The sequence below is a fragment of the Aythya fuligula genome, chromosome 3 (genome assembly GCF_009819795.1).
Source record: "Aythya fuligula isolate bAytFul2 chromosome 3, bAytFul2.pri, whole genome shotgun sequence".
Lineage (NCBI taxonomy): Eukaryota > Metazoa > Chordata > Aves > Anseriformes > Anatidae > Aythya > Aythya fuligula.
In genome coordinates this window covers 11,923,156-11,938,528 of record NC_045561.1, presented here as the reverse complement: position 1 = coordinate 11,938,528, position 15,373 = coordinate 11,923,156, and the positions used below count along the sequence as shown (strand labels likewise).

Here is a 15,373-nt window from a genome sequence, read left to right as displayed (position 1 = left end):
TCAGTAATTTGCCATGAAATTAAGAGCTTGTCTACATATCATTTCTCTATAAATATCACTGTCTCGTTTCAGAAACACAGATAAAACCAGTAAAGGTGCAATTGGCCAAAGCAGAAGGCCTCAGCTTTACTCAAGATAGCTTCTAACCAGAAGCAATAAGCAGCAGCATGAGAACCGAGCACAAGTCATTCCTAAACCAGGAAGCCACAAACTAGTGCTCACAGAGCACATTGCTGAACGACACCGACACGTGCCACGGGCATATGTTTGAGCACAAAAAAGTATTCACGAAGGACAGACATACGTGTTATTGTCAAACGAGTTTTGTAGCTACCAAGCTGCAGTATCGAGCAAATCTAGAACACTCCCTGATTTCCTCTAAAAGGAGAAATCAAACCACGAGACCACATGAAAAAGCAAATATGTCTGTCAGCGTGAAGTGTCTTCACAGCCAAGGTCAGAACGTACACAAATCATCCGGCTGATGGCCACCTTTCTTCCCATAGGTGAAAAATACAGGACTTTGACCATGATCTCACAGCCACTGTATCTTGAAAACTGTATCTCTGTGCCAACTGTAGCACACAAAGGTTACATCAAAGCATCTGCTCACCTACAGATTAACCAACACCGGTATTTGTCTGCTTACAAAGGGGGCTTTCAGCAACTCCATCTCCCACGATGGCACAGAAACCCCGCGCTGAACTCCAACGTGACGCCTGCCCTGCACCAAAGCCAGGAGAACAGATTAGCTAACGTTACTGCTGCACTCACCAAATATACATTGCCTAAGGGATCTTTTGAAAGCTCAATAACAATTCTTGAAGAATCATTAGCTGGGCAGACAACGCAGTTATTAAATGGAGAATGGCAACAGACTCCCTTTCTAAGTGCTCCAGACCAGTAAGATGACCAGAAAAAGTACCTCAAGAAAGAGGCCATCAGCTTAAAAATGCTTAACGCTGAAACCGAGCTTCCAGAGATGAGGCATGAAGGAAAGTGCTGCCATAACTTCATCACACTCATGTGCTTGGTTACTTCACATGCATATGACCGCAACGGAAACAGCTCCGAAGAAGAACAGTAGCATTTTAACTTCCTTTCTTTACTCACCTACATATTTTTAGGCAACATTTTAAAAATATATCAGTGGTTTCTTGCTAACAAACTATTTGCTGTTCAGAAAAGGAAAAAAAAAATACAAGAAAATCATACAAGGTTCCAGTTGTATGGGGTCTCGCTTGCCTGACAGAGAAAGAAAGGCTCCCATGAGCAGACAGGCACTGTTTCCTGCACACTCTTCCACCACCAGCTGTACTACCTGAGGATGGCATTACTTAAAGCCGTTCGCATCGTCGTACCATCCCTGCTGAGCACACCTCCCCGACTTCAGCACTTCTGTCTCTTCCCTGCAGAGGTACAGGAGAAACCTCTCCCCACGCCACCTGGAATTCCTGTAGCTTTGCAGCAACAAGGGTATTCCCAGTATAGGGTGAAATAAGGCAGGGTCTCAGAAGAACCAAGCAAGTTAAGGTTCGTTGAAGGAGAAGAACGTACCAGTTTTGTATATCCTGTTGGTTTTGTTTGTTTGCTTGCTTGTTTGGATGGTTGGTTTTAGATTTTTGGTTGGTTGGTGGGGTTTTTGGTGGGGAGAGGGGGAAAAGCAGGGAAGATAAAGCAGTTAAGACTAGTCACAATCCATGTACTAGAAGGTTACCTGGCAATCTCAGTTTTGTTTTAGATGTGGAGTTTGGGGATATTTAATTTCTCTTGTTTAATACATAGCTCTTCCTAGCACTCCCTACCATGGGGTCCTTTCAGCGATTGCAGCCACTACAGAGCACAGTACCTGCACTCTGACCCCTTTTTGCAAATTCTGAATCATTATTTTCCTCTCTGTTCAGCACAATCCAAATACGTCTTTCCCAAAAATAAAATAAAAGTCGAGCATCAGCAGGCAATGATTACCAGTCATAAATACCTGAAGTGCTGGAAGATGAAGAGCAACTAGCCTGAAGGCAATAGGCACTTTTTTGATAAAGGACAAAGGAAGGAGGACGATTTATACTTAAATAGATCCATAACAGATTTCTAGGATGTATTTCATTTAAGATATACGGATGCATGAGCAAGTTACCACAAAACAGGCCAGGATCTGAACTCGTTGCCATCTAGCTACCGTTACTGCAACTGCCTGTGACATGCATGAAGCAATCGACTTTTGAGGTGAGTTGGTTTCCATTACTGCAAGGCGAGAGAGAGCATTGCACATCGGAAGTTTCAGCAGAGCAGCTGAAACGTTGCAAGTTCACATCCCTATCTAACCTTGCAGTAACCTGTTCTTGCATGTTTAGATACCACACTTCCCCAAATGCAAGAACAAGGATACTAAATCCTCTTTACTTCGCAGAAGTGTTTAAGAATAGTTATGTCGGAGACAGTGAGGCAGGTGGATACTAGAGAAAAATGAGGTTATATAAATGCAACGTTAATCAAGAAAAGACATTTCAGGGACGGAGAGCGGATGGAGCTGAAAGGCCCTCTAAGCACTTTCAAAAGCAGCTCTCCAGGGCACCCATTTGCAAAAATACAGAACTTAGAGGCATGAAGGGCTTACTCAACCTGATGAAACAATCACAGAGGAACAAGGAAATGCCATGACAATAAACGTAGCCCGACAAAGGGAACACTAGACAGGTTCTACCACGGAACAGCCTGTATTCTAGGAGATACACACTGAGGCAGACTTCTAACCACTCTTTCTACCCGTCATCCATTTTCCCCTTCTTCCCTCCTAGTTCCCCACTCCCTACAGTTCTTCCTGCCTCACCTTCACTTACTCTTTTTCTGCTCTTCTGAGCAACCCAGCTTACCTGCACTTCTTCCCCTTCTCAACGTACCGCCATCTTACATCTTCGCCCTGAACCAGAAATACTTTTCACCTGCTAAGGATGTTTCTCTGGGTCAGAAAGGAAGATGATATGCCTTAGGAAAAAGATATATCAATTTCCTGCATTTTTTTAAATCAGTGAAAAAGCTAAAATTCACACGAATTAAGTATGAGTAGATACTGACATTTTTCCTCTCATGAGCCCCAGACAGAACTACTAATAAAAGCACTCAGATGTTCGTTTTTCACGTACCCCCTTGATGTTACAGCTTGCTCCTAAGAACCTAGTTCGATCTCTGTCATCAAGACAACTGGTGCCTCTCCAATACTGCTGCTGTCAATACAGCTTTGCCAGCAAACCATTACAGAGCATTAGGAGAACAAGAATCGGCAACTCCACACTTCCTTCAGGCACACTGCAACTGACTCAACACGCTGCCTGGAAGTCCTCATGTTCTAGACTTCCTACATGCTTGCTTCTGTTTCTTTGCTCATCAGACTCAGCACTTGCTGTTCTTTAAATCCAAAATGTAAAGTCTGTATATAGTCTGTACTTGTGTAACCTAAAGGGGCATGGCTGTGTGTCCTGCGCGTTAACTGGGATAAACTGAGATACTAAGATCAAGATGAAGACGATCAAAGCAAGACCCCAAAATGAAGGAAAGAAGAGCTGAAGGAAAGAGGAGCTGAAGAGCTGAAAGAAGAACTAGCTGATTTTGTAAAATACTGAAGAAAAGAAGAAACGCAACAGCAGTACCTTGATCCTACTTGAAACATCCTGTGATGTCCAGCTCTCCTAAATGACAAAACTTCAAGATAATTTAAGCAAGCATACTTTTTTTCATACTAAGATCTAATTTCAAAGCAGCCTAGCAGCCTCTATGACAGGGCACATTGCTGAGGCTTCACTGCAACAGAGCTGATTCTCTGTGACAAGAAATCATAGACTTTAGATTATTCTCTCAAATGGTGCAACTTTGCTGCAGCATACCAGGGAACTCTTCTACTAACCCTGCAGAGAGATGATCAACAGCAAAGAGACTCTCATTGATTTACCCTGGTGTTGATCAAGTTCATTTTGTCAAATCATGAGACAGAAGTACTCTAAATTGCCAGGTCTGCCACTAAGCCAATGCTTCCTTGATTTTGCTTTCTCAAGTAGGAAACAGAAAGTGCCATCAAGAAGAAGAAATTCTTAGCAGCATCTGGACAATTAGCGAAGTAAGAAACCACAGGGTACACACAAAAGCGCTGTTAGCCCAGACGGGTGGATCAGGGACCATCCTGATACTTAGGTAAAAATTCACGAAAAACGTAGCAAAAAAGTACAGTGATCTCCCGTGTTCGTGGCCGGGGGTGGGGAGAAAGCAGAGGAACGAGCAGATTTAGAAAGGCGACAGCCACTTACGATCAGGCTCGCTGCCGTGTGCTGCCAGACAATAAGGTAAAACAGAAGGCTGGAAGCAAACCCTCTGCCTCGCTTTCTTCCCCCGCCGTCCGTTTCTATAGTTACACCCAGCAACAGGGCGAGCACAAAACTTGCGATGGCAATATCCCAAAAGGCAACAACAACAAGAAGCTGCCCACGGCACGGAGGCAAGCCTCGGACTGTTACCAAAAAAAAAAAAAAAAAGGAGAAAAAAAAAAAAAAAAAAAGAGCCCAAATCGCGCCGGGCTGGCGGACTCCCAGCGAGCTCAGGGCCCTTCCTTTCCCTCAGGCTGCGCCTCATGGAGGGGGGGGGGGGGAAAGCGGAGCCTCCCCGTTATAACCCCACAGATTTAATAGGGGGGAAAAGGCGGCGGGCATCCAGCAGGGAGCCCCCTGAGGGGAAATGAGGGGGGAGAGGGATTTGGGGAGGGGTTGTTTGATAGGGGAGGGGGGTTATTATGGAAAAGAGGGTGTATATTTTGGGGAGGGGGGGGTCAGCAGCCTCCCAGCCCCAAAAATAAGACCCTCAGCCCCTCACAAGGAGCCCCCCCCCCCTCACAGGGAGCCCCCCTCACCTCAGAGGGACCCCTCTCCCCTCAGAGGGACCCTCGCACCCCCCCAATCTCCTCACCCCGCCCGAGAAGCCGCCTCCCCGCGGCGGGGGGGCCTTGTCCCGCCGGCTCTCGCCCTCCTCGGCTCCGCTGTACTCGATCTCCCCTTCCTCAGCGGCGGCGGCGGCGGCGGAGGCGGCGCTGGGCTTCAGCCGCTTGGCCTGGCTCTCGTAGGCGCCGTCCTCCTCCTCCTCCTCCTCGTACCGCTCCCCGGACGACGGGGACGACATGGCGGGGTGCGGGGGGGACGCGGAACGACGAGGGCCGGGCGGCGGCGGCGAGCGTGAGGAGCGGGGCCGGGAGCGGCGCCTCACGGCGGCGGCGGCGGCGCCCGCGAGAGATGCTCCGCGCTCCGTCCCCCCGCACACCCCCTCCCCGCCCCGCCAGCGGGTCACGCCCCCCCGCCGGCTATCTGCGCGGCGATTGGCTGCGAGCCGGGGCGGGAGAGAGGGCGCTGCTGTTATTGGCTAGACGATACGCCCGTCTCCCGACTCCGCTGCTGTGATTGGTGGGTGGTCACGCCCGTCAGCCCGCCGCGAGGTCCTCGGTCCCGCCCTCCCCCCCTCCCGCCTGCTGCGCGCTTTGATGTCTGAGGGCTCGGCAGCGGGGGTGGGCGGGGGGAGCGCGAGGCGGCCCCAACGGGCGGCCCCAACGGCTCCTCAGCGCCCGGCCCCTCGCGCGGAGCCGGAGCCGCCTTTGTCTCCTTCCCGGCGGCTCCCAGCGATAAAGGGCACGCTGCGGGAGCCGCCCGCTGCCCAGGCTGAAGGGCAGGAGAGCCCGTGTGGCTCTCTCCCCAGCCACGGCACGGCGGCGAGCGGCAAGGTCACGGGGAGACATTGAGGGGAGCTGGGGCTGCTGCAGGTGGCTCCGTGCCCGGCACTCAGCTTCCTCCTGAGGAAAGGGAGCTCGTGGGGCTGCCCCGGTGGGCTGGCGTGGCCCCGTGTTCACATAACCACAGAATCAGTCACAAAAAACCTTCAAGATCACCTGGTCCAAGCACCACCATCACCCACTAACCATGTCCCCAAGCACCACATCCAGCCTTTCCCTGAACACCCCCAGGAATGGTGACCCCACCACCTCCCTGGGCAACCCGTCCCAGTGCCTGGCTATTTCTGAGGAGAAATGTCTCCTCGTTTCCAACCTAAACCACTGGTGCAACTTGAGGCCATCCCCTCTGGTCCTGTCACTGTGAGAAGAGGGCGACCCCCAGCTCCCCACGCCTTGCCTCCAGGTGAAGAGCAACGCCTCACCGATGTGGGCTGTGGCATGGAGAGCTGCCTGCACCCTTGCTGTGACCCCCATGGCTCCATCACTGGCACTACGCCTTGTGACAGGGCTGCCGTGTGCTGGTGGCACAGCACACCTCACCCAGGCGATGCCACCAGGAGATGGGTCCCTTCTTCAGGGAGGTGCTGCTGACGGTGTCTCGCAGCCCACGCCTGTCTGTCGCAGTCCCCATCTCTGTCACAGTCCCCATCCTCCTTCTGGAGGAAGGCTCTTGATGATAGAAGGGCCTCACGGTGCTTTTTGGCTGAAGCAGATCGTGCTGCCAGGCCCAGGTGGATGTGGCTGAAAGTAGGTCAATGGAGAGCGGGCGCAGGGCTGTGCGAGGAATGGGTTTTGCAGCTCAGCAGCCAAGTGAGAGCAAAGGAAGTGATTCAGAAGGCGGCCAAAATAAACGTTATTCTTTTCTTCTTGTTTAGGGGAGGGGAAAAAAATAATATAAAAAATAAAAATGCTTGTTTCAAAACGTTGTTCAGTCTGAAACGGTGCTTGCAGGCTACAAAAGAAAGCAAATGGTTTGCTGTTTACACATTTTCTATTCGTCTGAAACCCCCTGGTGAAGGCATTCCTCCAAGAAGTGGGAGGCCCAGGCTCGGTTTCTCTTTCTGCCTGACCTGACTTGAATCTGCATCTCTCAGGTAGCTCATTTCACCATGCCATCTGCAGACACATACATTTGATTTAACCTCCCTCGCAGCGCCTCTCATCTTCTTGGTTTTTCTCTTTGGTCTTTGTTTCTTAACTCCTGTTTTTCTTTCAGTATTTCTCATGCTTACTTTTAATTTTTATCAAATACCTGTTACAAGTTTGAGAGCATCCAGGCCACATATGAAGCTGTATGTATGTCTGTTCAGGTTCAAGCAGTCAACGAGGAACACGGTGTCTGTGAAGACATGAAACTTACTTTTCTTGGCACTTGACTTATTTCTAAATACACAACATATGTTACCCTACCGATATTTCTGCTTTGGACATAAGTGCCTACTTGCCATATGAAGTTTCTGGTAAATTAGCTTTATGTGCTAGAACTGTGGGATTTTAGCAGACATTTGCACCGTATCATTGCAAAAAATAACAGCCTGAGAAATCACAGAATGTACCAGAGGTACGGTCAGAAAATGGCATTGAAAGGCTGCGATAATTTTCTCTACTAATTAAATTTTCTTTTCCCCCGTGTATTTGTAATTACTTTCTGAAAATCAAGAAGTGACTTACTGTTTGACCAAATTTGTATTTACTGAGCGTTCAGAGAAAAGTTTCAGCATGCTTCTGTGCAGCACATGGTTGGTAGCAGACTGCTTCACTGACATAATGTGGTATTTAATCATTCCACAGTGGAGATGTCAAGATATTTTTCCTATTTCAGTTGCAACACTGGCTTCTGCACTAAGCTACTGCGAGCAGACTTGGACCAGTCCTTCCCTCTGTTTGTGCTTCATGCACACGAAAGGCAGGAGGGAATATGGAAATACATCCCAGTTATGTAAGTTTGAAACCGAGCATCTGACTCAGCAGTCAGATTTTGCTGTTATGTTGCTTGTCAGACCTGCTGCTTTTCTATGGAAGAGAGAGGAGATGAAAGCTGCCAAAATTGCCTGAAATAGTTCTTTCCATACAATTTTTATTACCCAGAGCTGATAAACAGAAGTCACGGTTTCAGTCCACTACCCTCCAATAAGAAAAGCAATTAGCATTATTTACCTGCCACCATGCAGTCAAGTACAACCAAATAATTACATATAGGCCAAAACAATGACATGAAGAAAAATCCTCAAACCTTGTAGAAATTTAAACCACCTAATTATGAACATAGTTTGGGAACACGTCATTACCAGTACAATTTTCTCTCCACTTCTCTCCTCCTGCTGCCGTGTATTTCTTACATCCTTTACCATAATTTACATTCCATGAAGCTATTAGCTCATTGTGGTGAGGATTGTACTAACACGTTACATTGCCATACCTCATATTACACGTGCCACGCTAACATATTACACTTTCAGTACTAAGATCTCTGTTTGTAGGTGCCACAAAAATGCAAGGAGCAATGAAAAAGGAAAATGGAAAAAGGGTTTTGTTTGCTTGGTCATAAGCGAAAAACAACTACCATACATTGATTCAGTGATGACAATCACGGGGGACGTTAACAAGAAGGTGACACGTAAACATGGTCTGGATATGACTCTCAAATGTGAGTTGAAATGAGCTCTTCAGCCATCACACACTACTGTGCTGAGTGGGTTAGGGGTGATATGACACTGAGACCCAGGCTATGCTTTTTGGTTGGGTCAATCAGAGATGACATAAAAGTGTGCCAGACCAAAGGGAAGGCAGTGACCTGTCCTGGAGAGCTGCCAGCAGCAGGTGTGCATGGCAAAATGGAAAAAAATGGGATGTATGGAGATAGTGTTCACAGGTATGCTTTGTAGTTTCCACTAGCCAGAAGTTTAAGGATTTTCTGAGTCAGAAGCTGCTCCCTTACCTTTCTCTTTCATAAATAGCCTTAAGTGGGCTCTTGTCTACTCTTTTATTTTCCTTTTTGTCCCATTTATACCTTTTTCCTCCTTGATGGTTCTCCTATAGTGATCATTTCTCTGATTTAAGAGGCACAGGTAGAAGCACCTTGGTTACCCGTGAAAGTATCCATTGGTGGGAGGGGAGGCTCTGCTGCTGAGGGCTTTGTTCTTGCTCACCCAAAACTCAACTTCTCTGACCCATTAATGCCTGAAGGATAGGGTCTCGGCTTGCAGTGGTGGGTGACAGCCCCTGGGAAGCTCTGCACTGCTGGACTTCTTACATTCAAGGCTTAAGGTCTCCCTTCCAACAGCACTGCTTAGCGTGGCTTTCACATGTTAGTCATTTCAACTCATCCCCTTTGCCAAAAACTCAAGGCTGCTGAGGGCTGATGGACTGACCCAGTAACATATCCAAGATAAGTATGTAGCACGCAGGTTGATTGTGAAGTCTGGCAAGCAGCAAAGTCAAGGGCAATTACATCAGTGCTCGTTACCTACAGCTGTGGCACGAATCTGCAGGGGTTTTGCTGTTTTGCTCTTTTTTTTTTTTTTTTTATTTAGTCTCAACAGCTCTGCCCACCCTGCCTCTGGAAGTTACCACTGCCTCAGCTGCAGAGGGGTGAGGAAAACACCATCAAGCCCAGACAAACAGCTGGAAATTTATTTCTCAGCGCTTATTTGGATTTGGATTTATCCATGCCCTCCTCTAGGCTGGACAGCACTGGCAAGCAATCTCTCTTTGCAGTCTGCTAGCAGCTTATAGATGCCTAATCTTGTGAATTTGGTGCAAGATTTCTGAAGTAAAAAAACAGGAGCACTAAGCATGCGATAGACTAGGTACTGTCAAGACAAACCGTGCCTGCTCAGCATGTTTGATGCTGGCTTGAACACCTAAATCTGTGTGCATTCGGGTCAATAAACAGCTGTGGTAGTCTGATAGATAGAGAAATTTACTTCTATATATTTTTTGTTATTTGTTTGGAAAAGACGTTTTAATTCTCCTTGCTTTCTCCTCAGACCAGGGACTGGGTACACGGACCAGCTGCCCGCAGCCAGCCGCTCTCTGTTTATTCCTCATTTTCTTACACCGGGGCTGAAAATCTCAGAATTAAATAAATTTGCATCATCCATGTTATCAGGCCCTAGGCATTTCCCACGGTCCCTTGAAAAAATATTAAGAGTACCTGTGGCCAAAAGCTGTCTACATGCCCGTCCTCTGCAGCAGGAGGCCCCGGCACCTGCTCACCTTGCACAGCAGCGATGCACTTCCCTACAGTAACAAAACACACTGAGAAGAAAACAAATCTGTCTGTCACCAGCGGAAGAGGTGAGGAGTGAACTGCAAGCATGTGCGTGGCTCCTGGGCGAGTGGGAGGAAGGCAAAGACCAAGCTCTTGTTCACACCCTGTCCAGTACACCAGGAAAGCCGGGCACCCGTGATAAAATAAAGTCCTTACCACAGCAGGATAAGGACACAGGGGCAAAATCAGCCTGCATTTGCCTCTTAGCAGTTTGCATTATAGACATTTTTGGCTTCACACACTCGATTTTTTTCCTTTGTAATCTTGGCACATCTGTTTATCTGTTGCTAAAAGAGATAAACAGGTGACCAGACTGGTGGTCATTCTGTGGTGTTTCTCAGACATAGCGTGCAGCAGGGCTTCAGCAGCAGACCAAAGCCGCTACGCTTGCCCAGGGGCCTCTGCTAACACAGCCACAACAAAAATAGCAGTCCCGGTGTCACAGCTCCTGCCTGGGTACATTTGTTTGATTTTCACCTTTACTGTTTCTCTGGCTGCCAGTGTTCGGTCTTGGATGAACGCTGTAACACATCTGTCTCATCAGTACTTCCCCTCTCTGGTTACGATCACCTTTCTCTGCATAAATACTAGACACTGCAAGTTCTCCAACGCACAGCAATGGCACTTTCACATCCCTCTCTGAGGCTGGTTTTCTGGTTTTTGCTTCTTCTGGGCAGTTGCATGAGATAACTGCACTTCTGAAATCTCTTCCTTTTGCTGGCAGGTTGCTGGGCTGTCAGCAGCTCCAGAAGAGACGGGCAACACCACCACATAGATGTGCCTTGTTTGGGTCTCGGAGCATCCATCTCACACCCTCTCCTGGCAGCAGGGCCATGGGGTAGCTAACATAAGCAGCAGAGCCACGGCTGCTGTACTATCCTAGGAAACTTCCCTGCAGAGCTGCTTGCCCCAAATAATCCTGAAGAAGCTTCTCCTCTGCTTTTTCCAGCTTTGGTTCTTGTTTACAAGCTGAACTCCAAGATGTGGGCACAGCTCACCAGGACTGTCCTTCCCCTCTTAGAACAGCTGCTCTGTTTTAAAGACAGAGATTCTGGAAACATGTTTTGGTCCTGAGCATTGCATCCCCCAAGGCAGAAGGGGGTCACTGCTCCGGATTTACGTTGTGCAGTCGGTTCTGAAAATGAGCAGTGACCAGTTCGTGAAACAGGGTTTGTTTCCCAGAATCACTGCTCGGTAAGCTCCTCTGAAGAATACCTACCAGAAAGGATATGCGTTTCTAAAATAGACATTTAATTGATGTTATGTGGTTTTCTCAGACACCCATGTCTTGCCCTTTGATGGTGAAAACTTAACTGGAGCATGAGGCTCAGTGTCTAAGCGAGAGAATGTCTGTAAGACATGGTGCTTTCCCACAAATCAAATTTTATTTCTAATCTCCCATCTCCTTTGTCTCTTTCCATCCAGGATGGAGCTGTGTCACTGGGCTACTTTGCTTGCTGTGGCAGGAAAAAATGGTGGTGGGTTTGGAGCTGACTGGTAAGTGAGGAGGCCTGTGCAGTGACAGGATACAGGGCAAAAATTTCCCTACCCGAGCACTGTGCCATTGTGCTATGTGTGTGAGACCCTTTTTATTGATTATCACTAAAATATTGTCCTAATCGCAAAGAATTCTCTTCTGACTGAAGCCAAACAAGATGTTTCAGATCGTTCCACCTTGTTAGCTGTGACACCTTCACGTAAACCCTTTGGGATGTCCCTGTAGTGTAACTGTCTCCACCTTCCCAGGCAGCATGTAAATTTTAGCTGCAACAGAGGGGGCAGGTTCCCAAGCACTGCTTCTTTTGCTTTGATTTCACAAGGAAGAAAAAGGAAAATAATTTAAAAAACCCACTTTCACTTTGCCCTAACTGACAGCACCTAAACCCATATCAATTAAACGCTGCCTGCTGCTGGCAGCCGAAATGACAATGTCGTGGTGGGGGTGGAGAAATCGGGCTCAGTGAAGGCATCATAGGTACCTGAATGCAGCCAATTTTTTCTCTCACACCACTGCAACACAGCTCTCCACGGGAGCTGTGGAATGGCTGCTCCTCCGGCCAGCGCAGGAATTGCTGTGTGCACAACCCAGGGCTGCGGCGCGCGGCTGCTGAATCTCTGAGAGCCCCGGTGGCCTGGCTGGGAAGTGACACTTGGTGAAGCGTGTCCTTAGGGTGTCCTTGATGCACTCCCTGGGGTGACACGCTTCATCGTTGCACACTCTGCTTCTTAGGAGCAGTCATGCATCGCCCAGCTGAGCCGTGCAGGCAGCCGCCTGCCGCACAGCGATTTGGGGTAACTCATTTTAATGATATGTATGAGCAAACTTTCAAGGTTTTTTTTCTTCCTCTTGTGATGTCTGTGCTGAAGAAGAGTTGCTGCTGAGTAGGAATCGTAATTATCCCAGCAAGACTACTTATCTAGCACAAACTAATTCTCCAGGAGAGGAAGGTTTTTTACAGCCTCCCCCACATTTCTAAGGTAGCTGCATCAATTTGGGATACATTTTTTTTGGTAATCCAAACTTGTGCTTTTAATATAACAAGGCTTACTGAAGTACGTGCTCTGAGCTTTACATAAAGGCCGTGAGAGCCTCAGGTAGAGAAATAGAAACATTGCAAGTGCAACACTGAACAAACACTTTAAAGGTTTGCACAGCTGACGCCTGCACAAGTGGACTGTTGAGATCAAAAGTTTGCATCTCTAATAATAACAATAATAATAATTAAAAAAAAGTGAAAAGAGCTGTAGTTCCTTGCAATGAAGCATTTCTAACACCATTTTTTTTCCGGGGTCTCCTGGCTGATATCTATCATCCTGTCTTACCCTGGGACTTCGGTTACCTTTAGGCATTACCCGGAGGGACAGGCAGGCAGGATGAGCCCCGTGCCAGCGAGCAGTGCCTTTGGGATGTAAGCACGAGCTTACGTGGGGACGTGGCTCTGCTCCCAGGAGCAGCCCGGCACAGCAAGGTCAGCATCATCCTTGGCTTTCCAGAGCCAAAGGGTGGCTTCACAGCAGCAAAGCTCTGTAGACACAAAACCAGTGTGCTGAGAGGAGTAAATCTGCATGTCTACGTGTGTGAAACAAGATCTCACCTGCTGCCTGCAAGCGAAGACAGCCGCCTCACATCCGAAGGCCCAATTTTGTCCTGTGGTTTCCCCAAACACCCTCCCTCCCTGCATCTCTGCATGTTGCTGCTGCTCAGACAGGAACTGTTTGTGTTTGCTGCCTTTAGCAGACTCTGCAGTTCTTTTATCTCCATTTGGCATCTCCCTGCCAGTTGCCGATGCAGCCGTGCACACATCTGAGGGTGAATTTTCTAGGACAGCACGCGGCTTGCACCGTGATGCAAAATCCTTCCTTGTTTGTTTTCTCTCTCCTTTCACCCCAGGTCCTCCTGCTTCCTTCTCTGGGCCTTTTCTTTTTATGTTCTCATCCCCTTGTGCTGGTCTCCGTCTGCAAAAGCAAATAGCTGCTCACTGCTGGTGCTGGGCCCCGTGGCCTTGAACCCAACCACCACACCCAGCTACTTGACGTAGGAGCACAATTGGTCTGATCATTTCTCATGCCTCTTGCCCCTGCCTTTCCAGGCCAGGAGCCCCACGCTACCTACAGACCCTTTAACCTCTCCAGAGCTGCAGGTCCATAGAGCACCTACTTCTCCAATGCCTTCACTGGTGAAAAAATGTGAATGAAGCTGAGCTGGCCTCCGTGTCACCTTTCTGCTTGACTCGCTTAGGTGTTGTTGAAGCCCTGTGAGCCTCCCACGCACTGCTTGGTTGTGCCCCCGGTGCCAGCTTTCTGTAAAAGAAATGGAAACTGAATCCAAATCTTCTTCGCCCCCATCAGAAACCTCAGCTGCGAGGCTGTCCTTGCCGTTTCATATGCGGCTTTTATTTCTGAACCCTTCGAGCTGTGACACATCCTCTGCAAAGGTTAAACTCAGAAGTCGCTGCAGAGCAAGGCAGGTCTGCCTCTGAGCACACGAGAGCGCGGTCCCCAGCCCCCCAGAGCAAACTGGAAGCATCCCTGGTTCCAGGCAGCCTACCCAGCAGCAAGCTGCAGGAGCTGCGAGCTATTATTTTAGCTCCCGAGGAAAGTAATTACTATAGCAACCGGCACATCCGAGCGGCTCTTTGGCTGCTGCCGAGGCACAAACAACCCGTGCACAAAGGCACATCTGAAACGTGCTGGGCGAGGAGTGCTCTCGGGCAGCAGTGTTGTGTGTTTTTTTTTTTTTTGAAGAGCCTCCCCAAACACGTGTAGCTGGCTGCTGAGAAACAGCCGCCAGAACAAGGGCGAGCAATTGTGCCCTGATCCTAAAATAACCTCATCAATGTCCCAGGGTGTTTGCCCCTGAAGAGGCGAGGCACAGAAGGGCTCAGGCTCCATTTTAAGGCTGTGCGCCGGGAAGCACCCAGCGGAGCTGAAGACGTGCTCGATAAACAGGCAATAAAATGGAGGGGGGGACAGCCCCACTGCTGTTCTGCCCACAGATGCAGGCTCCCTGGGTGCTCCAGTGGTGGCTCAGCCCTGCCAGCTTACGCAAAGTTTATCAGAGAAAAAGGATTTAATTACAGGCTTGCAGTGCTGGGGGGTGGAACAAGTGATGTCTGCCTTCTCTGCTGTGTCTGCGCAGCCATCAGCCCCAGCAGAGCTCATCTCCAGCTGTGGTACTGTTGCTATCAGTGAATAAGAAATATCAATGAATAACCCGAATTGCCCTGGAGGATTTTTTTTTCATCATTGAGACCTGAAGTCTTGCTCTGGGCCCTCCACAAGCTGAAAATCACAGCCAGGTTTAAACTGAAGACAAAAATAAGGAAGGAAGCGTGACAATGCAATTACAGAAGCATCTCAGGAGCAACCCCAAAAAGACCTTGTGGCAGCAGGTACTGCACGACAGTGGGTCAGAAACAGCCACGACCCCCAAAGAGCTTTCCAGTGGGGGACAAGGGGACGTGCAATAGATGGACGGCAGTGTCCCAGGGATGGGTTCGCTGTGCCCAGGCCGATTTGGACACACACATGGCTGCGTGTTGTCAGTAACAGCATCACCAGTCCTCACATGGTTGGCGTGGGGTGGCTTGGCCACACTTTTTCTGTTCTGCCTTTCAGGTTCCCTAGAGCTGCACTGCTGCAGCTTCTCCTTGAGAAAAGGTGTCCGCAAAACGAGAGCCCTGTGAGATCTCTACCTCTCTTGTTGCTTGGGAAAGCCATGTAGAGAAAAGTTCATTAATTGTTTCAAATCTAGCCATGATCTGTGGCTCTGTGATACAACACCAGTGCAAAAGTTCAGGTCAGAAATCTTAAATCCTTTACCAAACTGCATTTTCCTA

General features: G+C 48.7%; 1 protein-coding gene across 1 annotated transcript in view; it reads right to left on the bottom strand.

Moving 5' to 3' along the window:
* The window catches only part of HNRNPLL (heterogeneous nuclear ribonucleoprotein L like), a 29,193-nt gene extending 24,010 nt beyond the window's left edge, over positions 1-5,183 (bottom strand). The window contains exon 1 of the mRNA XM_032184111.1: positions 4,951-5,183. Within this exon, the coding sequence (XP_032040002.1) occupies positions 4,951-5,160 (210 nt within the window). The 5' untranslated portion in view covers positions 5,161-5,183. The remainder of the gene's footprint in view (positions 1-4,950) is intronic.
* Between the last annotated feature and the right edge of the window lie 10,190 nt (positions 5,184-15,373).